Source organism: Microtus pennsylvanicus, chromosome 6, assembly GCF_037038515.1.
Source record: "Microtus pennsylvanicus isolate mMicPen1 chromosome 6, mMicPen1.hap1, whole genome shotgun sequence".
NCBI classification, from domain to species: Eukaryota; Metazoa; Chordata; class Mammalia; order Rodentia; family Cricetidae; genus Microtus; species Microtus pennsylvanicus.
The window spans coordinates 107959862-107983244 of NC_134584.1; the positions used below are offsets into that span (position 1 = coordinate 107959862).

Below are 23383 nucleotides of genomic sequence, written 5' to 3' on the forward strand. Positions count from 1 at the left end.
CGGTTTTGTTTATAGGCTGTGTGAAGGAGAATACGGGAACATCAACCAACCAGAAAGTAGACAGGACAACTGGCATCTGCTCTCTAACCTCCCCCTCTTCGCCGGTCACCGACTCTGTCGTGACCCTGGACTACAAATCCCGGCAGAGCTCACGACGAAGGGGCGTGTCAGCAGCCGCGCGGTGCCCGGGTGACTTCTACTGATGACGGAATGAAGGGGGCGTTCCTGTTTTGGGGCAGGCGAGGCTTGCCGTTGGGGGAGAAAGCACAAGGGGCGGGGTCTACCATTGGGTTATCCAATGACTTACGGTCAAGCGGAAGGCGGGGAAATGGGCGTGGCCAAATTTATTGCCAGGCGTTGTGGAGCTTACTAGCCCGGGAAGTATCTGGGTTGGGGATTCGGGGTGGGGGGGGGGTGGTCGCCGAAAGGCACCCCCACAGTCGGGATAAGAAAATGGCAGCGCGCTGGAGCAGCGAGAACGTGGTGGTGGAATTTCGAGACTCTCAGGTGAGCCGTGCGTGAATGGAGCTGCCTGGACATGCGCCTTCCGTGGCTTTCCCTCCCCCTCCCCCACAAACCTTACACCGTCCCACCCATCCCCTTGCCCAGGCTGGGGAGACGGTTATGGTGCTGACTTGGAGCTCTCAGAGTCAGGACAGTCTAGGGGAGCTTTGATAACTGGTCAGGGCAGTTAGGACAGGTGTTATACGGGATTTTAGGATTCCACACGGGCTTTTGCGTCTTGGGACACCGTGGCAGCGATAGTAAATGCTGGAGGGATTCTTCCTTTGTTCAAGGTAGTGAGCCGGGAGGTGTCCACTCCCTGAGGCGGTCCGCTGCACTTGGTGACTTCGGGAAAGTTGCAAAACTTCTCTGAGCCCCCGTTACTTGAACCAGCCTCGCTTTGAAACATTTTGGGGGTGAATTTGTGAAATACTGCTTTGCAGAGCATCTGTTTCAGCCCCTGACCTAAGTAGCTGCTAATGTGGAAAATTCTCTGCCATTGACAAAATGCATGTATTGCTTAGGTCGGATACCTGTGTAGCCCATGCCTGACATCCCTCTTTACACATCAGTTTTCTTACCTGTAGAAGGGACGTCATTATACTTACAGGACTGGCGTGAGAATTTTATGAGAATTTTAAGATGTGTGGCACAGTGATGGGCATATGGTAAGTCTCAAAAACTGTTACCATTGGAGGCGGGCAAGGTGGCTCAGCTGGTAAAGGCACTTCTTGCCAAGCTTGCAGTCTGAGTTCAACCCCCAGGACTCACATATCATAAAGAGAGAACCAGCTCCTTGTCCTCTCACTACATACACATGCTGGGGCAGACCCATACACAGTATATAAGTAAACATAATAAAAAGTATACCTTCAAATGTTAGTATGAGCTTTGGAAATGTTTCAGGCACGAAGACTTCAGTTCCATTCCCAGGACCCGTGGGGTAGAAGGACAGAGCCAGCTCCCAAAAGTCGTTCATGGACCTTCACATGTATGACGAGACATGGGTGCTCACACTCATATACACACAAAATAAATGAGATAAACTAATTTAAAAATTAAACTAAAGGCCAGGCAGTGGTGGCACATGCCTTTAATCCCAGTTCTGGGGAGGCAGAGGCAGGAGGATCTCTGAGATCAAGGCCAGCCTTGTCTACAGAACGATTTCCAGAACAGCCAAGGCTACACAGAGAAACCCTGTCTTGAACCCCATTCCCCCCAAAAAAGGTTTGCGTTGGCTGAATTTAATTTTTAAGCATTTTTCTTTTCTGCATTTCTTTAAATTAAAAAAAATGGTATTATAGTGAGTGTATGATGTGTGAGTCTGGGTGCATAGAGATCAGAGGACAGCCCTTGGGAGCAGTTCTCTGCTGCTATGGGATTTGAACATGCATCTTAGGTCAGCAGTCATTTCCAGCAAGACTTGTTATCCTATGGGCCATCTTGAAGGCACCCATTTGAAATGTTAGGTGTATGGTTGTTTTGCCTGTATGTTTGTGTGTGCACCATTTGAATATCTGGTAATGGCAGAGGCCAGAAGAGGGCATGGAGTTACAAACAGTTGTGAACCTCCATGTGGGTTCTGGAAATCTAACCTGTGTCCTCTGGGAGAGGAGGAACCAGTGTTTTTAACTACCAGGCCCATCTCTCCTGCGTCCTCCCTGGCCCCGCCCCCCCCCCCCTTTTTTTGAGACAGGATCTCATATGTAACCTTGGTTGTCGCCGTAGACCAGGCTGGCCTCAGACTCACAGAGATCCTCTTGCCTGTCTCCCAAGGGCTGGGATTAAAGCTGTGCTCTACCACACCTGGGCCCTTTTCCTTTTATTTATTTATTTGAAGACAGTTTCATATACTCCAGGCTGACTTTGAACTTGATGTGTGTCTGAAGATGGCCTTGAATTTCCAATCCTGCCTCTACCTCCTGAGTGTTGAGGTCATTGGTGTGCACTACCACACATAGTTTTATGCAGCACGCAGGGTTGTGCATGCTAGGCAAGCACAATACTGAGATACAGCCCTATATATTTTGCCATTTTTCTATACTGAGTCTTCCATATGCCAGGCTTTGTGTTAGGCAGTTTCTCTACATATTCTTTTTTTCTACTTAATGAAAGAGCCATGCAGGCTAAGTAGGTATTATCCTTTTATATGATCGTGGGAGACCTGGCTAAGGCCTCCTATATGTGACTGATGGCATTGGGATTTGGACACGGTCTCTGACCCCAGAGCCCATTGTATTATTTCATCTTTTAATAGCTCATAATGTGTCACACATAGGTCCATAATAAATATAACATATCCCTTTCCTGTTACCTAGGACATTTCTTGGCAATTTCTTTTTATTTATCCAACAGCTATTTATTGAATACATTCTTAAATTTTTTGTTGTAATACTAATCTAGGGCTGAGCCATCTCTCTAGCCCTGAATACTTCCTGTGTTCCAGACTTATTCAGTTGCTTATTTAATAAAGACTGATTGATTTACTTCAGGGATTTTTGTTTGTTTGTTTTTGTTTGTCGAGACAGGGTTTCTCTGTAGCTTTGAAGCCTGTCCTGGAACTACCTCTTGTAGACCAGGCTGGCCTCGAACTCACAGAGATCCGCCTGTCTCTGCCTTCTGAGTGCTGGGATTAAAGGCATGTGCCACCGCCGCCCTGCTTTATTTCAGTTTTTATGAGCATGGTGTGCTTGTGTGTGTGTATGCATGCTTTTGCATGTGTATACACATGTGTAGGTGCACATGCAGGCGGAGGCCCAAGGTCGATGTCAGGAATCATCCTGATTGCTTTTTCACCTTATTCATTGAGGCAGGGTCTCCCAGTGAAGCCCAGAGCTTGCCAGTGTGGCTAGTCTTGCTCTGGAGGTCCCCTATCTTAGCCTTCCAAAGTTAGAATTACAGAAAGGTTACCATGCCCATCCAGTGTTTACGTGGTTTTCTGGGGATCTGAACTTTGGTCCTCATGATTGTAAGCAAGTGTTTTTACTGTTGAGCCATTCCCCCAGCTCTATCCCCTTTAAAAAAAAGAATAAGGATTTATTGAGCTTCTATTGGGTGCATACTGTGCTAGGCGCAGTATTGCTCTCCAGCTGGTTTTACACTGAGGGAAATCTAGATTATATAGTAAGTGGGTGATGCAGGTCTTCTTAAAACCCCATCCTGTATTTTGCTGTGAGGATTACTACTATGTGAAGGAGTCACCCACCACTCTGCTCCGGGTGCCCTCCGATAAGTAGGCACCGTGGAGAATTTGACCAACAGTCTTTTGGATTAAGGGATCTTGAAACACTTGGTACTGCCAGCGTTGTCAGTATGAGGCCTACTTTCCCAAGGGAGGTGCCAGACTCTTAGGGGGGAAAACATATTGCAGTTACCCTTCTTGTTAATTGCTTTCACTGGGGATCAGGATAGAACTGAACATGTATCACATGTCTAAGCCTGCTAATTTGGAAGATGCTAATCTATAAATCTTCTAATTCTCACAGAAACCTGGGAAGTCTCACCCCTATTTCTTTATAGAGATGTCACTGAAGAGACCTGCAGAGAGGGTTCTGACACCTATATTGGAGTGCTAGGAAGTAGGAGCAAATAATTAAGCCTAAACAGCAGTTGACATGGCAGGAGAATAAAGTAAATTGGATAATTTAACTGCCTTGTGGGAGTATCTGTTTTTCCTTTGGATTTTTCTATTTAGTTTAAAGGGTATATATAGAGTGTGAATTTGCCAGTTTTTTTCTGATGCTGATTGGCAAGAGGCAGAAACCTATTTTATTAACTTTTCTATTACATAGAAAGAAAAAGTCAAAACTTTATGTTGCCTCTCTAAAAAAGAGGGTCAGAATAGCAAACTTGTCAAAATGCTCCATATTCTTTTTGTTTGGTTGTTTGTTTTATCTTTTTGAGGCAGAATTTCTCCAGATAGCCACGCTGACTGTCCTGGAACTCTGTAGACCTTGCTGGCCTCAAACTCACAGAGATCTCCCTGCTTCTGTCTCCCAAGGGCTGGGATCAAAGATGTGTGCCACCACTCCTACTTGGTACCATATTCTTATTTTATATTCTAAAAAATAATTTTAGCAGGCTGTGCTGGTTTGAATAAGAATATCTCCCAGACTCATATATTTGAATGCTTGGTCCCCATTTTATGGAACTGTTTGGGAAGGATTAGGAGGTGTGGCCTTGGAGGAGATGTGTTCCTGGGAGCCAGCCTTTAGGTTTCAAAAGCCCATGCCATTTCCAGTTAGCTTTCTCTGCCTCCTGCTTGTGGTTTAAGAAGTAAGCTTTCACCAAGTTGTGGTGGTGCACATCTTTAATCCCAGCACTCAGGAGGCAGAGGCAGGTAGATCTCTGTGAGTTCAAGGATAACCTGGTCACAGAGTGAGTTCCAGGACAGTCAGAACTACACAGAGAAAACCTGTCTCAAAACTGCCCCCCCCCGAAAAGGTGTAAACTCTCAGCTACTGTTACAACACTATTCCTGCTTACCTGTTGCCACATTCCCTGCCTTGAGTCATGGACTCTGGCTCTCTGAAACCATAAGCCCCAAATTAAAGGCTTTCTTTTATAAATTGCCTGGGTCATGGTGTTTTGTCACAGCAATTGAGAAGTAACTAAGACACAGGCCAGAGTGTTTGCTGTCAGGCTGGTGACCTGAGTCTGATCCCCAGGGATCACATGGTGGAAGCAGAGAACTGACTCCTCTGGCTTCCACATTGGGGAACTGTGGCATGTGCTCTTGCACTTGCTATCCCCAACACACACAAATAAATAAATGTAAGTTTTAGAAATTTAAAATTACTTTAGGCTAGGGATGTAGCCAATGAGAGTGCTTTTCTGGCATGCTTGAGGTCCTAGGGTTTTGGGTTTTTTTTCTATTTAATATATTATTGTTATCTTTTTTTTCTCTTTCTTTCTGTCTGTCTGTCTGTCTGTCTTGTCTCACTGGTTCAGCCTGTATATAAACTAGGTGTCGGTTTGGGATGAATCTGGAACACACATGCACATTTACTTGTATATGTATCTGTAAGTGTGTGTGCACATGCATGTAGAGGTCAGAGGTTAACCTTGGGTTTTGATCCTCAGGAAGCATCCATCTGTCCTTACCTCCTGCAAGCATGTGTTACAGTACCTGACTGTTACCAACAAATCCCCAGAGGACCCAGTACCCATATGACAGCTCACAACTGTCTGTAACTCCACTTCCAGAGGATTCAACGCTCTGGCCTCTTCTAGCACTGGACACACACATGGTCCACAAACATACATATAGGCAAAATACACATAAAATAATAAAAAAAATTTTGTGTGTATGTGGGGCACATGTGTTTGTACGCACATGCGTGTGGGTGCCTGCAGAGGCCAGAAGAGGGTCTGAAATTCCCTGGACCTACAGTTACAGGAGGCTGTGAGCAATTTGGGAACTAAACTCGGGTCCTCTGTAAGAGCAGCAAACTCTCATAAACACTGAGCTGTTGGGAGAGGCTGTTCGTCCATTCCTGACAGCTCAGACCTGAAATAACCACACAGAAACTATATTATTTGCAATACTGTTTGGCCAATAGCTTAAGATATTGGTATTTCTAGTTTGCTTTTATATCCTAAACTAACTTATCTCCATTAATCTGTGTGTCGTCATGTGGCTGTGGCTTACTGGCAAGGTTCTGGCGCGTCTGTCCCCTGTGGAGGTTACATGACTTCTCCCTGACTCCACCTACTTTCTCTATACATCTTTTCCAGCCTGGCTATATTCTGTTAAGCCATTAGCCAAAAGCAGCTTCTTTATTCATTAATCAATAAAAGCAACACATATAACAGAAGGACTTATCACACCAGGCAAGTGGATCTCTTGAGTTCAAGGCCAGCCTGGTCTATGGAGTAAATTCCAGGACAGCCAAGGATACAGAGAGAAACCCTGTCTCGAGTGTGTATGGGGGGTGAATACTGTCCTAGTTTGGGTTTTCATTGCTGTGAAGAGACACCATGACCATGGCAACTCTTTTTTTTTCTTTTTTTTTCTTTTTTTTTTTTTTGAGACAGGTTTCTCTGTAGCTTTGTAGCCTATCCTGGAACTAGCTCTTGTAGACCAGGCTGGCCTGGAACTCACAGAGATCCGCCTGCCTCTGCCTCACAAGTGCTGGGATTAAAGGCGTGCGCCACCACCACCCAGCCCATGGCAACTCTAATAAAGAAAACATTTAATTGGGTATCTTGCTTACAGTTTCAGAGGTTCAGTTCATTATCATGGGGAGCATGGCAGCATGCAGGTATATGTGGTGCCGGTAGCTGCAAGTCCAACGTCTTGTGGACAACAGGAAGCCAACTGATTTATAGCTTTAATATATAAATCCCACAGCAGAGCTCTAGAGATGGCATAGCATCTGGCTTGCCTTTGTAGCCAGGCTTCTTTCTGCTCAGGACTCCAGGGCACTATGAAGGGTGCCCTTTAACCCTTCCGTTCTCTGGGAGAGCACTCTGGCTCCATGGCTCCAGTATTACGGATGACATGGCTTTTAGGTGGTAGAAAAGTGTGAGAAAACCATTAGTAGAGCTAGTGCGCGTGACGGGGAGGGGCTGGTGCTTGCCATTTATATATAGTCTGTGATTATGGCGGCAGGCATGAAGGGAATTCTTCCAGCATGCTGTCTGGGAAAGAACTCGGAGCATTTAGTGACCAAGATGGCACACATATGACAATGTAAGGCTGTAACTTGGTGCGGTCTTTTGGAGATGAGGTATTGAATCATGATGATTGTGTTCACGAGGAACTGAGAGATGGAATTTCAGAGAATGTGAATGAGACATATTAGTAACAAGAATATTACCTTGGAGAAGAATGGGGTACAGGGGTATGTGTGGGAATATACTCTAAGTACATTATGAACTCGAATGGAAATGGCCTTATATAATCCTATATAATAAAAAATAGCTAAAATATTAAGAATAAAACCTTGGATCAGCAGGGATAGTATTTGAATAATATGCTATATGGCTTCAAGAAGGTTCTACATGTTATGGAAAGGAATGAGTGTATTTTGTGAGTGTCTAGGTGGCAGTGTCCCAGGTTAGGTTCTCCTTGGGAGAGACTGTTTAGTAGCTGCCTCTTGCTCAGTGCTAGTCATTCTCTGAGGGTTCGAGAACTTGTGTCTTCTTATTGTAAGGTGTACTGCCTCTCTCTTTCTCTGTGTGTGTGTGTGTGTCTGTGAAATAAAAGCTGTCATGTTGTCAAAGTGAATTCGAGTTCAGGTGGGAACTAAAAGGGCTTAAAACTGGTTTTCATCCTGTGGGTCACAGCTCCTTTGACGAACCTCTATATCCAAAAATATTTACATTATGATTCATAACAACAGCAAAGTGACAGTTATGAAGCAGCAATGAAAACAGTTTTATGGTTGGGGGTCAGCACAGCATGAGGAACCGTCTTAAAGGGTCAGGAAGGTTGAGAACTGCTGGAAAGCGTCCACTGCCGAGAACTAATGCCTCTTAGTTGGTTGTTGTTAGCTGGGGACTGCCTGAAAGGAAGAAGAACCCCAGGTAGGGTCAGTCTTGTCCCCTGACTGTTTGCTGGCAGAACTGAAACTGTTCTTTCTCACAGGCAACTGCCATGTCTGTGGACTGTCTTGGGCAGCATGCTGTGCTTTCCGGGTAAGTAAACCTTCAGCGTTTGTTGGCCATAAGTTCTGGGGAACACGTTCTAAGTTTCTGGGAAACTGGAAAATATCCTTATGTTTGAGGACAATGAGAGGGTTTAGTATTCACATCCTGAGGACCACATGGGCATTAGCAGGGATTCTCTACAGTTTGTTGTCTGTTTTTTCCTCTCACACAACTTCAATATGATAGCTGGTTTGAAGAGTGTCATCTGTTTTATTTTGTCATGTTTGTTTGTTATCTCTTAGAAGCCTATTTTCTAATGAGAGACAAAGGGAGTGGAGGGGAGGAGGGGAAGAAGTGTGTAGGAGTAGAGAGTGGAGGGAGAGGAAACTAATCAGGATATATTGTTTAAGAAAAGAATCTACTCCCTCCCCACACCCCAGACAGGGTTTCTCTATAACTTTGGAGTCTGTCCTGGAACTCACTATGTAGACCAGGCTGGCCTCGAACTCAAAGAGATCTGCCTGCTTCTGCCTCCTGAGTGCTGGGATTAAAGATGTGCGCCACCACCACCCGGCTCTTCTTTCTTTTTTATTCTAGGAGTTTTCAATGATCACTTCCAATTCTTCATTTAGATTTTCTTTTGAGACATATTTCTTTATTATTTATTTGTGTGTGCGTGCACCTACATGAATTTATATGCGTAGTATGTGTGGATGCTCACAGCAGCCAGAGGTCATTTAATCCCCTAGAACTAGAATTACAGGTGGTTGTGAGTTGCCTAATGTAGGTGTTGGGAAATAAACCTGGATCTTCTGCATGAGCAGTAAGTGGAGTTTTAAGGTAAAAAAAATTATGTGTATGAGTTTTCCTGAATTTATGTATATGCACCATGCATGTGCCTGGTGCCCTCAGTCCATAAGTGGGCGTCAGATTCTCCAAAGCTGCAGTTACAGACAGTTGTGAGCCATCACATGGGTGTTGGGAGCTGAACCCGTGTCTTCTGCGGGACACCAGTGCTCTTAGCTACTGCCCCATCTCTCTGGCCCTCTGTTAGATTTTCTTAATTTTCAACTGTTTTAATTTTCAAGAACTTTCAAAGACTCTAATTACTGTTTAAAACGTGATGCCTCAAAAGTTTAGACAGAGGGTGTTAGAAAGGGGTGTTCTTTTCCTGGCCTCCAGTAGTGGGCACAACTGTACATGCCCCCCCCAAAAAAAAACTTGGAAAAAGAGTAAAGAATAACTAGAATAGCCATTTACATGCTTTTAGGCATTCTGGTTTTGTTTACTGGTTCTGCTTTAGCCTTCCAGCCTACTCCTCTTTGCCTAGAGAAGGTGCCCTCAGGTCCTGCCCCTCAAATCAGCTCGATTCTGAGACACTTGCTGGCTTTAGCTTTTGGCTTATTGTCTGTTGTTATTCATGAACAGTTGCCATTTGTCCATATGCTTTCATTTCTCTCTCTTTTTTTTAAACTATATTTTAGCAGGGGGTTGGGGGCTGGGGAATGAAGATAAATACACGTTTAGTCACTGGTGTCTGTCCTAAAGACCCCCTTCAGCTGTTCTCCACTGGTCTGCACTGTTAGCTCCCCAGTGATGCACAGCTCATGGAGAAAGCTTGTCGTATGCACTGTTTTTCCTTCTAATGGGAAGGCAGCATCCTTCCTCCTGCTTCTGGTCTTTGTTCTGCATTAACTTCTTTAGACGTTCCAGAAGATCTGTGAGATTCTGTCTTCCCTGGATTACCCTTCTTCCCCCTTAACTACCATCCTTCTTTACAGTCGCTGCTACTCTCTAGAATTTTCATTATTTTCCAAGCAGGGACTGTTAATCTTTTTTTCTTGGGCTTATTGATCCTCATTGATACCCAGAGTCTTAGCATGTTCTCCAATTGAAAATCAATGCCAGATTGCTTCAGGGATGGCAATTCACAGCCAGTCATTTTTTCTTTCTTAAAATGAATACAACGCATTCTTTATATTGATATATATTTTTCAGATTCTTTATATTGATCGACACTTTAAACTATGACAGCCTTACTATGCTACTTTAATTGTTACTCCTTTTCCTTGGGTCATTAGTTTTCTTCCTGGTAGATCTGGTTTTGTTTCTGAGTAGTAGACTTGCAGAGGAATCTGAGATTTTCCTGCAGGAGTCTGGCCCAGTAATAAGTGTGTTTAACACATTCGTTACACATAAAGCTCTGTGCCTGGTGATAATGGACCTAAAAAGATATTTTAGCTAAGGTTTAGTTTCCAGATATGCAGGTGAATTGAGACAAGAGCCTTAACATTTGGTAGCCTTCTTGTAGAGGAAACACAGTTGAAATGTAGACCCTGCAGTGGGCTTACCATGGAACTGAAACTCGAACCTAGCCGGGTCTTTGGGAAAGGCTGGGAGAGGAGCAGGCTGGAGCTGAACACAGCAGAAGCACTCCCGCGGGTGGACATGGGTAGTGAAGGCCAAATTTAACAGTAGCTCTTGCAGGGATACTGTTTCCCTTTGCTTAACCCTCAGCTTGGGGACACTTGTCATTTGTATGCCTTTCAGAGTAGGTAGTTGCCGCGTGTATCTGAGAGTGTCAGAGCAGTGCTTGCAAGCTGCACACAATGCAGTGCTTCTCTGTCGTGATGTGCATGCTGCTATGTTGCTGTATTGCTACAATGTTGATGTTGTTCTAGCCGAAGATTCCTGTACATCGTCAATCTAGATGCCCCTTTTGAAGGTCACCGCAAAATCTCCCGCCAGAGCAAATGGGACATTGGAGCTGTGCAGTGGAATCCTCATGACAGCTTCGCACATTATTTTGCAGCATCGGTGAGTTCATTGTCATCTTTTAAATGTGCCATTGAGGGCTGCAGGTCTTTGTCCTGTATAGAGAAGAGGATGTAGTCTTCATTGCTCAGTTTTTTTTAAAAAAAAGAGGTTTGTGGGGCTGGCGAATGGCTCAATGCTTAAGGTCAGTGGATAGATGATCTTCCAGAGGACCTGGGTTTGATTCCCAGTACCTGCATGGTGGCTCATAACCATGACTGTCATGACTTGAGTTCTAGAAGATCTGATGCCCTCATCTAGCCTCCACGGGCACCAGGCACGAACATGCTACACAGATGTACATGAAGGCAAACACCCAAACTCATTTAATAAAAATAAATAAATCTTAAAAAAGAGATTTGCCTGCTTCTGAAAGATGAGGCAAGTTGTCTTATGTGTTTTACATATATTTGTGTATGTGTATAATTGATTTGCTGGCCCCTAGTCTGTGTAGCCTTTGTATTTATTTCTGGGGACTGAATTCAGATTTTTAAAGGGGAAGCAGGTAGGTGCTTTCATTTCTGTGTAGGGAGTTACGTTCCTTAGTGACAGTATGACGAGCCAGGGGCTGCATGGCGGATGCCCAGAAAGGTGTTCTAAGGAGAGGCACGTGAGCTGGTCTGGAGCTAGTCTTCTGTGCTTTCAGAGGGCTCAGACACCTCATCCATCTGCTGGAAGGATGCTCCAGCAGTTACGAGCAATACCGCCCTTTCAGAGGACCTAAGTTCAGTTTCTGTCACCCACCTTGGGTGTCTGTAACTCTAGCTCCCGGGGACCTCTGGCCTCTGCTGGCCTGTGTGGGCACCTGCACTCACGTGAGTGCACCCCCTCCCACACATAGACAGTCGAAAATAAAATAAACTAAAGCAAAAATGCCTTCTCTGTTCCAAGGGTGGGATTCCTTCCATATGGAGTTCATTAGATTGGTTAACCTCTGCAGACTTCGGGTGCCTGTTTATATGTCAGTTCCCCAGGGTTTACACCCAGCTTCTTTCTCCTTCCTGAGAATCTCAGAAGATTTTGGGCTGTGTCATCTCTGGCATCTTTCTCCTGATTCTTTGTCATCATTTTCTCTAGAGCAGTGGTTCCCAATCTTCCTAGCGCTGCGACCCTTTAGTCCAGTTCCTCATGTTGTGGGGACCCCCAGCCATAAAGTTATTTTCGTTGCTACTTCATAACTGTAATTTTGCTACTTTTATGAATTGTAATGTAAATATCTGTTTTCCAATGGTCTTAGGTGACCCCTGTGAAAGGGTCATGATCCCCAAATGGGTCACAGTCCACAGGTTGAGAACTGTTGGTCTAGAGCAGCTATAGATATCCATGCCTGGCCCTATATGGTTATTATTATTATTTGTGTATGTACATGTGGATATGTGTTTGTGTATGTGTATGATTGCATGTGTGTATACATACATTTGGAGGCCAGAGGTCAGTGTGAATGTTTTCCTTGATCATTTTCCACCTTAATTTTAGAGACAGGGTCTCTCACTGAGCCAGGAGCTCACTAATTTGGCTAGGCTGAGTGGCCACCGGCCCCCAGGGATTCTCTTCTCTCCCACTTCCCCAGCATAGAAATTCTGCACCCAGTTTTTGATGTGGGTTTCAGGCATCGAATTCGGGTCCTTATGTTTGGCAACCACGTTACTGACTGAGCTGTCACCACCGCACTCACTGGACGTTTCTGTCCGTTTGTTTTGTTCGCCTTCTTTATCACCTCTTTATGTTAGGCGGTAGAGGCGAGAACATCTGTTCCACGTGTGCGTTTGCCACTCACTGTCCTCTCACTCCTGCTTCTTTCCAGAGTAATCAGCGGGTTGATCTTTATAAGTGGAAAGATGGCAGTGGGGAAGTTGGTACAACATTACAAGGCCACACTCGAGTAATCAGGTAGGCATTGCCCTGGGCAGCTTCTTGGCCTGTCTCACTTTGATGGGTGCCATGAAGCTGCATTCCTTTTTCCATGCTTGACCTGCTGGCTTGTATTCGCCCCGAGTCGCCAACAGGGCCTCAATCTTCATGGCACAGTGCTGACCAGTGATCTAGAAAACAGCCTGTTAACATTTAGGAAGTATAACCTGAATCCCAGAAGACTTTGCTACAACCCACTCCATAGTACAGGGTCAGGGCGGATTGTTTCTTAAGGAAGAAGTTGTTATACAACAGAATCTCCCATTCAGGGTCCTAGTGGTCAGGAGTGCAAGGTACACCAGGCAGCAGCCTTGGATTGTCTCACGGAACTCCTGTCTCGTTGCCTCCCATGTGGGGCTTTCCAGAGTGTTCCTTGAGCCTCCTTTCCTCTGGGTCACTATTTCCTTTTTCTGGAGAGTAGTAGCAAGGAACATAGGGATGGGAAAATGACCTGGAAGTGACAGGAAAGTTTAGGTACTTTTGTGTGCAGAGAGTGCAGCCTTTTCTAGGACTGAGGGCGTCAGGCAGGAAGTGAGAAGTTTGCCCCTGCTTAAGAGGGTTTACCCAAGGCTCCTGTGGTTGATAACGTAGAGATAACTTTGTCTGTTTCCTCTTTGTTTTGTCTGTTTATTCAGAGAGTAGAGAGAGGAAGAGTCAGCTCCTGTACATTTTGTTTGTTAGAGGGAAGGAGTTTATGTCTTGTTTGCTGTTGTTTTTGAAGCTTAAGGACAATTTAATTTATTAGAGTTTAAAAGAAAACTCCAGGGTGGCAAGCTATAGATCTCAGCTCTGCCTGGAAGAAGATGGAGAAGAGAAAGAGAAAAGGCCATGCTACCTGAATTAAACCTGCATGGAGGGTCAGCCACCTGCAGTGAGGACAGGATCTTTAGGTAAAAAGTGTTAGGGAAAGCATGCCTAGAAAGAGCTAGAAGGAGCTGGTATGATGGCACGCAGGCCTTTAATCCCAGCACTTGAGAGGCAGAGGCAGGAAGATTTCTGAATTCAAGGCCAGCCTGGTCTACAGAGTGAGTTCTAGGACAGCTGGGCTGTTATACAGAGAAACCCTGTCTTGAAAAACGAAAGAGAGAGAGAGAAGAAAAGGAAAAGTTGTGCTTCTCTGAGCTAAAGGACGGGCCCAGCAAAACCTCACTGCAGCTCTGTGTCATCTGCAGCTGTGCATGTTGAAAGTTGAAAGGCCCCATATCTTCTCGGGAGCAGGCAGGATTATGGCTGGCAATTCTGAGGGGCAGGACCTGAGTTTCCCTCTGAGCTCAGTTAGCTCTTGTTCATCTGCAAAGGCCTTTAGTGCCTTGCCCCAGTCATGTTAGGCAGCACCCCGCGAAGCCACTAGAGATGGATTTGTTAGCGCTTTGGAACCGGACACTGAAGCTCTGCCTTTCTGTTCTGTTTATTTTGTCTCTGCTAGTGACCTGGACTGGGCAGTGTTTGAGCCAGATCTCCTGGTCACCAGCTCTGTGGACACCTACATCTACATCTGGGATATCAAGTAAGATCAGCGAGGAGGTGTGGCCTCTTAGCTGGGGGATGGTTGGAAACTGTTAGAGGTTAAGTGTCTTAGTTTGATTCCTGTATCAGATCCCAAGACCAGGATCTGAGAGTAGATAATGTAAGAGGTAAGAGAAGAGTCACCAGGGATGGAGACAGGCAGATCTGGAAGGCTGTGGAGAGCAGGTCTGGCCTCCCTGGGCACCACTATAGAGCCTAGTCTTCCTGGGGAGCGCCAGTCTCTGGTGGGAAACTCCTCAGCTGTGTCCCACAGAGGGCCTGAAAGCAGGGTATACAGTCACAGCTGATGGCTGCCCGCAGCAGCCTGAATTCCCCAGCTCTTTAGCTTGTCAGGGTTCTGCAAAGCAGTCCTCCGAGGCCAGGCGAATCCCTGTGGCAAAGCAGCGCAGATGCTGGCATTTGCAAGTTGAGCTGGTCTGCTGAAGTGCAGTCATGAGTTGCTAAGACATCTGCTTAGCTCTTACTGGCTCCTTGTGATGCTTCTGTTCCCTGCTGTCAAAGAAGGGCTAATGACCTCCTCACAGGGTTACAGCTCCTAAAGTAGGGTTAAAGGAGCTTCCAGCCTGAGGTCTGGCTTTTCGAGGAACAGGGCTGCTTTTGCTGATGATTAGAGCTGGCCATTCCAAGGGGGCTGTCTGTAGACACAGCCCCCTTGGCTGCCAGGTCACTGCCTCCCTCGTGGCAATAACTTGGAGTTGTTTTACCCTGCCAGTAAACAGGGAGTGTCGACAGATGACAAGCCAGAGATGGAAGGGGAACAGGCTTGTCAGACCAACAAAAGTGTTCTGGGGCAGTAAGGTGTGTGTGTCTGGCCTGATTAAATACAGCCACCTTCCCTGCAGACCAGCCCCTAGAACCTTTGGGTCTAAGGGCAGCACCTGAGAAGAATCCAGAAGTGTAGAGGAGAGCTTTTCAGCAAATGAAAAGTCCTCAGGGAACCAAGGGGCAGGATAGGGAACACCCTTCATGTACAGACAACAAGTATTTTCTTCATTTAAAGATACCGAATTAGCCAAGCATAGTAGTGCACACTTTTAATCTCAGCACTCGAGAGGTTAAGTTATAGGAGCCAGCAAGAAGTGAGCCTAAGCTAAGGACAAACATTCGTAACTAATAAGTCTCCACGTCATGGTTTGGGAGCTAGTTGGCAGCCCAAAGAAAGTCTGCTACGTACAACTGCAGTTGGCCAAAGTCGAGTGCACAGTTCCAAGTGCTGGAGGGGATGGAGAGTTGTTTAATGTGTGAAGTTTGGATCTGCACGACGGCGCTTTGGAGACAAGTGGCAGAAGGATGTAGACATACTTAGCACAGTTTAGCGGCAGACTCAAAAATGGTTAGGGTGACAGATTTTGTGGTTTATGTCATCACGGTTTTAGTGAAGAATAATTACCACAGATACGAATAAGTACAGCAATTAGCTACAAAGTCTGGGTAACTTTCTCCACAGAGGACATGTGAGGGAACCATGCATTCCCTGGGACTGAGGAGGCTTACTATTTAGTGTAAACTTCCTGAATTGACATACCCTTTTCACCTAAGATATTTTCATGCAACCCTGGGGTTCACAGGTTTATAAAACAGGTATGAAATCAAAACACCTTAGATTCATTCTGTGTTTGATTGATTTTGAATTAATTTTTTTGGTCACTGACTGTTCAAAAATCTTTTCTTGTTGCCAAATGTTTTAGAACCTAACTCCCCCTTACTCCCCCCCCCCCCCCGTCCCCTTCTATTCAGGTGCGACTTAAATAACCAACGAAGGAATGCCGATTCAGTGTCTTTTGTGTGTGTGTGTGTGTGTGTTTTTTTTTCCCCAGTTTTTTTGAGACAGGGTTTTTCTGTATAGACCAGGCTGGCTTTGAGTTTACAATTCTCTTGCCTCAGCCTTTGGGTATGGAGGTTATAGGTATGTGTGACTATGCCTGGCATTTTCTTTTCTTTTTTTCCTTTCTACTGGAGACTCATCTCTGCCTTTCCCGTGCAAGGTGAGTACTTCAGCACTGAGGTAGATGCAGCTCCTGTAGCAGTTTTGAGTACCGACTGGGAAAGTCGTGGCAGGGTTATGCTGCGACTGTTGCCTTGTTGCAGCTAGGAATCATGACAACAGCAAGGGATTCTGAGTCTTCTTTATCAGGGTTTCTCTGTGTAGTACTGAATGTCCTAGAACTCACTCTGCGGACCAGGCTGGCCTCGAACTCACAGAAATCCGCCTGTCTCTGCCTCCTGAGTGCTGGGACTAAAGGTGTGTGCCAACACACACACAAAGGTCCTCAAACGATGTTAATTCTAAATTCTCCTAGAGGGGAGTGAAGAAATGTACGTAAAGGGTGAATGGCCGTGTTTGGCTGCCGGTATACAATGAGTCAGGCATTTGGCTTCTGTTTGTCTGTTTCAGAGACACAAGAAAGCCTACTGTTGCCCTGTCAGCTGTAGGTAAGTGCGTACACCCCTGGCTTGGCTTTCTTTGTCCCTTCCTACTCATTCTGCTCACAACTCTGACTATTCACAGCCCGTGCTCCATCGTGGCTGCCTGCAATTCTAAGTCCCACATTCCAAGACACTTGCTTTGGGCTGAGTCCTAACCCTAACCCTGATTCTAGGTTATCTGCAGCCTTGTTCTCACCATTAGCTTCAACAATTGTCATCCTATATCCAATCCTGTCTCACCCTCATTCCCTTTGTGATTATTTTGAAGCAAAATCTGTATATTGCATTATTTCTTCAAATATTTTATTATATATCCTGTATATTCTCTCTCTCTCTCTCTCTCTCTCTCTCTCTCTCTCTCTCTCACACACACACACACACACACACACACACACACACAGAACCTCTGAGGGCTAAAGAGATGGCTCAGTTGGTAACATTCTTGCCATCCAATCATGACACCCCAGTTTGATCCCCAGGATAAGCCTGGTATGGTGGCGTGTTATTATAATCCCAGATCTAGGGAGACAGAGACAGAAGGATCCTTGGGGCTTATTGGTGAGCTCCAGGCCAGTTCATGTCACCCTGATCTCATGAGCACAGTGGCAGTGGCTTAAACTAACCGCTAAGGGCGTGATGAGAGTCAAGAGGGATGAGTAGGGCTGGCTGTGGTGATACAAAGAGGCAGACATAGCTGCCAGCCTGTCCTATATAACAAGTTCCTAGCCATTCAGGGCTACATAGTGAGATCTTGCCTCAAAAATTAAAAAAAGGAGCCAGGTGGTGCTGGAGCATGCCTTTAATCCCAGTACTCGGGAGGTTGAGGCAGACGGATCTCTGTGAGTTTGAGGCCAGCCTGGTCTACAGAGCGAGTTCTAGGACAGTCAAAACTGATACACAGAGAAACCCTGTTTCAAAAAACCAAAAGAAAAAAAAGTGGGGGTGGTGTGCTGCCCAAACTGGGGCCAATTCTAAAGCTTGAGTCAGTGTTCCCCCAAGACTGTTATGCAAAACAAGTCTGAGAAAATAGAGTGGGCAGGAGTCAGAGTGAGAGTTGTTATTCGGGAGTCAGATTTTTGTGACAAGTCTGTTTGTTGCCAACCAAACTACTCCATTCTTGCAACTGTAAGCAGCTCATTGTCCCCGCTGACTGTGCTCAGAGTCCCCTGTGGCTTTTCCCTTAGAGACTGTCTCCTCCATAGGTGACTGTGATCCTCCCCTGTGATCTTGTTCCCATGTGTTAACTCACTTATTTGCAATACTTTTCATCTGTCCTGGCGGAGCGGTGCAGTCAGAGAAGCTGGAAGGACTCTGCTCACTGGCATCAGAGCTCATTATCCAGCTCCCCTGGATGCTCCACTCTGCCTCAGGAAGCCGTGAGGGCAGCGGCATTCTTCCTGTGCCTCTGGTTTTTCTTTGCAGCCGGTGCCTCCCAGGTCAAATGGAATAAGAAAAACGCTAACTACCTTGCCACCAGCCATGATGGTGACGTACGGATATGGGATAAGCGGGTGAGTGGCCTGTTCCCTGTGACCTCTCTCCCGTAGTTGGTATTTAGTTTCTCCTAGAGGGCGTGGAGAGGGTGTTATCGAGTCCCAAGACTTGTCTCAATAGATTAAAGAATCCTATGGGGCATGAAAAGTTGTCATTGTAACCAAGTGACATTAGCTTCTCATCCAAATTGCTGTAGAAAAGTAAGGCATTGTAATTAGTGGTTAATATGATAAACCTGGCCTGACCTAAGACAGAGCCTCAATTTACTGCTCCTGTTAGCACGTTAGGTAAGCCACTGTCACTCCTCAAGCTTTCCTGGCCTTCCTTGTATACCCCCACCAGACTTGGAATTTACTGTGTAGGCCAGGACTATATAGACCAGGCTGGCCTGGAACTCAGGGCTGCTGCCTCTGCCTGCACACAGGTGCTGCCGCACCCAGTGTTCCTCGCTCTCTCCCCTCCTCTCCCCCTCATCAGTAATGTTCTGACTGTACAGAGAATACTGTCCACATCTGAAAGAAAAGAGGGAAACAAGGCAGAAGTTGGGGGTGGCTCATCCTGTCTGCTGTCATAGGCTGCAGGACCTCTTGGGGTTACACTGTGCAATGTGCTGGCTGAAGTTGCTGTCTCCTGGGGCTCCTGGGAGAAGATGCTTTCAGAGACTGGGAAGGCGCAGCAGTGTTTGTTTTCGGTGTCTTTGGTCTAGTCCACACATAGGCCTGTAGCCACCCTCCCCCTTTTTAAAATTTGTGATTGGTTTTATTCAGTTTAATCATACCCTTCAGTGTCAGTGAATGTTCTTAATAGGCTGGCTTTGTCCACATGCCTGTAATCCCGGTGCTCACAGGGCAAGGGGAGCAAGACGGAGCTCACATAGTTGCAGTATAATTTATTCAATTTAGTCACCCCTACCTACTGGTTCTAGAAGGTGCTTCTGGCATTCTAAAGTTCTGAATAATACTAATGTGAATGTCTTTTGTATCTAATTCGTCTATTGAATTTGGATTACCCCTTCAAAGAAGGATATTTTTAATAAATTTCTTTTTTAACATTTTAAATTGTGTGTCGGGTGGGAGGATGTATGTGTACACATGGAGGTTTTGGGGGCTCTCAGTGCTCAGTCACTAGAAGACATACGCTCTTACCCTCACTGTTGAGGTTCGGTCCGTTTGACTGTCACGGTACCTCCTCTTGTGTTAGGAGGGGAACAGAAATGGTCCCTCTGAAAGATGAGAAGCAGCCACTACCTGTACCTCCTCTTGTGTTAGGAGGGGAACAGAAATGGTCCCTCTGAAAGATGAGAAACAGCCACTACCTGTACCTCCTCTTGTGTTAGGAGGGGAACAGAAATGGTCCCTCTGAAAGATGAGAAACAGCCACTACCTGTACCTCCTCTTGTGTTAGGAGGGGGAACAGAAATGGTCCCTCTGAAAGATGAGAAACAGCCACTACCTGTACCTCCTCTTGTGTTAGGAGGGGGAACAGAAATGGTCCCTCTGAAAGATGAGAAACAGCCACTACCTGAATCTCTTATTAAAATCATGCGTCAGGCTGGTGTGGGGAGAGATGAAACTCATAGGCTCACTCCCGGGGTATGTGGAAGAGCTCGGGTAAGTCTTCTGTTGTAATTGGCCTTATTTGGTCTAAACAAAGAGAGCTTATGAAGGGTAGAGGCTGTAACTGTCCTGGCAGTGTCCAGAGTCCCCTCAGCACCCAGCAGCTATTCTATGGTAGACATTCAATGAGCTCTTTGAAAAGCAGCAAACCCAGTATCGCTGTGTTGTAGAAACCCAGTACAGCAGTGGAGTATCTAGCAGCCCACCTCTCCAAGATCCATGGCCTGGACTGGCACCCAGACAGCGAGCACATTCTCGCCACCTCCAGTCAAGATAACTCCGTCAAGGTGAGTGGTCCCCACTGGAGTCTTGGAGGAGCTGCGTGTGGAAGGCATCAGGAATGCGTGCTAGCACTCTGTCTGGCAGGAAGCATGCAGTTTGCTGGTATGCCGCACGTGCTACACGGTACACGTGCTCCCTGGGGCCTCCTGACCAGCAGAAGTAATAGTGTGGCGGCTGACTGGTGAGCTTCTTAACTTGTGCAGATTTTCTTTCCCTCTGAAAGTCAGAGACAGAAGGGTTTATCTGAGAGGAAGCTGAGAAGAAGCCAGATGTATACACAGAGATAAAGTCAAGGATTAGAAGCCCACACGATCTAAAGCCACCAAGATTCTAGTTTGTCTGTTGGTGGTGCAAACTATCCGTTCCTCATGTGATTGTTATATCTGTGAAAGCTGTGACCTCAGACATTAGCATCGCCAGGATAGACTTTGGCTTATGTTCCCTAACTTAAGACCTGCATGTGGCCCCTAGAACTCGGAAGTGTCAGCCATGCTGTGTTGCTGAGTCATTACAAAGTCTCTATCCCTGCAGGTCAGGACTTGGCCACAGTAGTTGGTTTAGCATACAGTGATCATTATTATAATGTTTTATTGGATTCCTATAGCTCTAACCTTTCTGGTTTGGTTAGCTAAATTTGAGTTCAAGCGATTCTATGTAAGGATTCAAAGTACCTCTGTCTGGAGGCTTGTCAATCCCCTGCCTCTGTGTCACAGTTACTTGTTTGTTTTATTTTAGGTTTTGTAGGTTTCTGTCTCTAATCTCCCAAATTCAGGAAACAGAAACGTATCCCATTGTGCATTTGAAAAAAAGATTAGGAACGTCCTGCCATGTTAGCTGTAAAGATGAAAAAGTTTTAAATGTCTGTCTGGAAGCAGTAAGTTGTCAGGGCGTGTTACCTGTTAAATTCCTTTTAGATGTAAAAGTAATGCGGGATTGAAACCTGTTATTGTCACCTCTGAACTGCAGTGGTTATTCAATAGGCAGCTGATCTAGAAATCCTGCTGTAATGTGGATAGATGTGAAAGGAAGGGTTCTTTGTGTGTCTGACAGTACATGCTACGGGGGTGGAACTGATTGGAGGACGAAAAGCAATGAGTTTGAAGGTCACGCTTACCTCAGAAGTAGAGTTTTTTTAAAATGGTATTTATTTCACAAATTTTCTTGTAGTTCTGGGATTACCGCCAGCCTCGGAAATACCTCAATATTCTCCCCTGCCAGGTGCCTGTCTGGAAAGCCAGATACACGGTGAGTGAGCTCCCCACCTCTTGTCTGCAGTGTGCATTTTCTTGCTTTCATTGTGAGGCTACTTTCTCCCTTTGTCTTGGTTTGAAGTGTGGTGAATGCGGTCATGGTGTTAGGCACTTACCTTTGGAAGGCTATCTGCGTGTTCCCAGAGAAGCAAGCTCATGAAAATACTTATTCACCAAGGGTAGTTCAACAGGGTAGGAAGGAGAAGGGGGATGGGGTGAGGGGAAGCCGGTGAACACCGGCTTTAGATTCAGAGGATTTGGGGCCCAGCCCTATCATTTAATGCTTTTGTGGCCCTGGAACAGTTGGTTGTAAGCAGTGATTTGTGGAGTTGAAGGACACTTTTCACTCTGTCCTTAAATTCTTTTTAAGGGTTTGTGTCTGTGTATGTCTGTGTGTGTCTGTTTGTGTCTGTCTCTGTAAGTATGTGCCATGTGCATGTATGTGCCCATAGAGGCCAGAAGAGAGCTGGGGTTATAGGAAGTTATGAGTCAGCCAACATGGATGCTGGGGACGGAACTTGGGTTCTCTGGAGGATCAGTAACTGTTTATGATTGCTTAACCATCACCCTAGCTCCAAAATGTTGTTTCTGTTCATGTGTGTGTGTGCCGTGGGAGTGCAGGTACCCACAGAGGTTAAAAGAGGGCATCTGATCCATTGGAGCTGGAGTTACAGGAGGTTGTGAGCCTCCTGCTGTAGATGTTGGGTGTGTTCCCTGTAACGGCTGCTGTCTGCTCCAGCCCTGCCCCCACTTTCATTATTGCCATAATGTCGCCATTCTAAAGTGGACAATCCTATGGCACTGGAAATATCACAGTCTGCCTTCCACTTGAGGTAATGCACGCGAATGCGCCTTGTAAATCACAGAACACTACAAATAGGCTGCTGTCCTCCTCCGCCCATTTTCCCAGGGCCACGTTGATAGCTGTGAGTCAGAGATAAGTGTATTTCCTTTAATGTCACTTTGAAAGCAAGCGTGGGGATGAACAAAGCTGCATTTATGCATTAGTCTGTCACCGTGGGACACTGTGGAGCAAAGAAGATAATTGGACATTATGCTGTTTTTGCATCTGGGATCACTTGCCGAGAAGTGAGACGCTGTTCTTAGGTGCTGACGTCTCTGGGTTCATGCTTGCTTTAAAAAAGAAACATGAAAGTTGGGGAGAATTATTGGGAGGAGAGGAGATAAATAAGCGTGCTCTTGTGTAACAATGCTTTTTTCCTTAAATAGCAGAGTCTGGCTATAAGCCAAATGGGTCCTCAATTCCTCTACAGACAGAGTGTTGCTAAGTCGAACGGCACTCCTGGGGTTGCTAAGTTTTCCTTTGGGTCAGTGTCACACCAGGCTGCGAGACAGTGGTGCTTCATGTAGATGGCGTCCTGACCTGGCTGCTTGGAGGTTTTCCCAGTGAGCCTTGCACACTCATTCCTGAGGAGCATCTCCTGGACAGTAGTTAGGACATGGACCAGAAAGAGGTGTTTGCATGCTATAGAATTTTCAGAGTTATTGTTAATCCCATTGGGCAAGAATAAGACAATTACCTCAATTTTGAGCCAAATTTGAAGGAAGCTTTAAGTAAATCCTGGCCAGGATGATGGACTCTGACAAGGTCTATTCAGGGTTCCCAGAAAATGGCTATGAGCTCCTTTGGTCAGATGCTTAGAAAGGCAAACCTATAAGGCTACACACTTCCTGCCTTCGTCCAACTGGGGGCAAGTGTACATCCTGACATACTTCCTGCCAGCGGATGATCAAGCATATCCGGCGGTGCAGTTGGATCAACCAGACTTGTTTAGGGAAGTGAAAACATGTGGCTTGTTGTTATATATGGACAGCAGCCTCCAGCATCTTAGGAATTACCTGTCCTTGGGCAAAGGGCTTGCATACAGGTTAGAGGCCTTTTTGTTTTGAGATCTCCTAGGCACAGTAATTAAAACTTACAAGATAACTTTGGCTCCCCCATTA

At 45.8% G+C, this 23383-nt stretch overlaps 1 protein-coding gene across 4 annotated transcripts in view; it reads left to right on the forward strand.

Annotated features, from left to right (window-relative positions):
• The first annotated feature begins 326 nt into the window (after positions 1-326).
• Positions 327-23383, forward strand: part of Wdr59 (WD repeat domain 59) — a 66323-nt gene continuing 43266 nt past the window's right edge. The window contains exons 1-9 of one of the 4 annotated variants that reach the window (XM_075977303.1): positions 327-507; positions 8096-8145; positions 10808-10914; positions 12716-12801; positions 14249-14329; positions 16745-16782; positions 18199-18287; positions 20057-20173; positions 21336-21413. In XM_075977303.1, the coding sequence (XP_075833418.1) occupies positions 8130-8145; positions 10808-10914; positions 12716-12801; positions 14249-14329; positions 16745-16782; positions 18199-18287; positions 20057-20173; positions 21336-21413 (612 nt within the window). In that variant the 5' untranslated portion in view covers positions 327-507; positions 8096-8129. Of the gene's footprint in view, positions 508-8095; positions 8146-10778; positions 10915-12715; positions 12802-14248; positions 14330-16744; positions 16783-18198; positions 18288-20056; positions 20174-21335; positions 21414-23383 lie in introns of all 4 variants that reach the window. The other 3 variants (XM_075977301.1, XM_075977302.1, XM_075977304.1) reach the window with 3 other exon arrangements.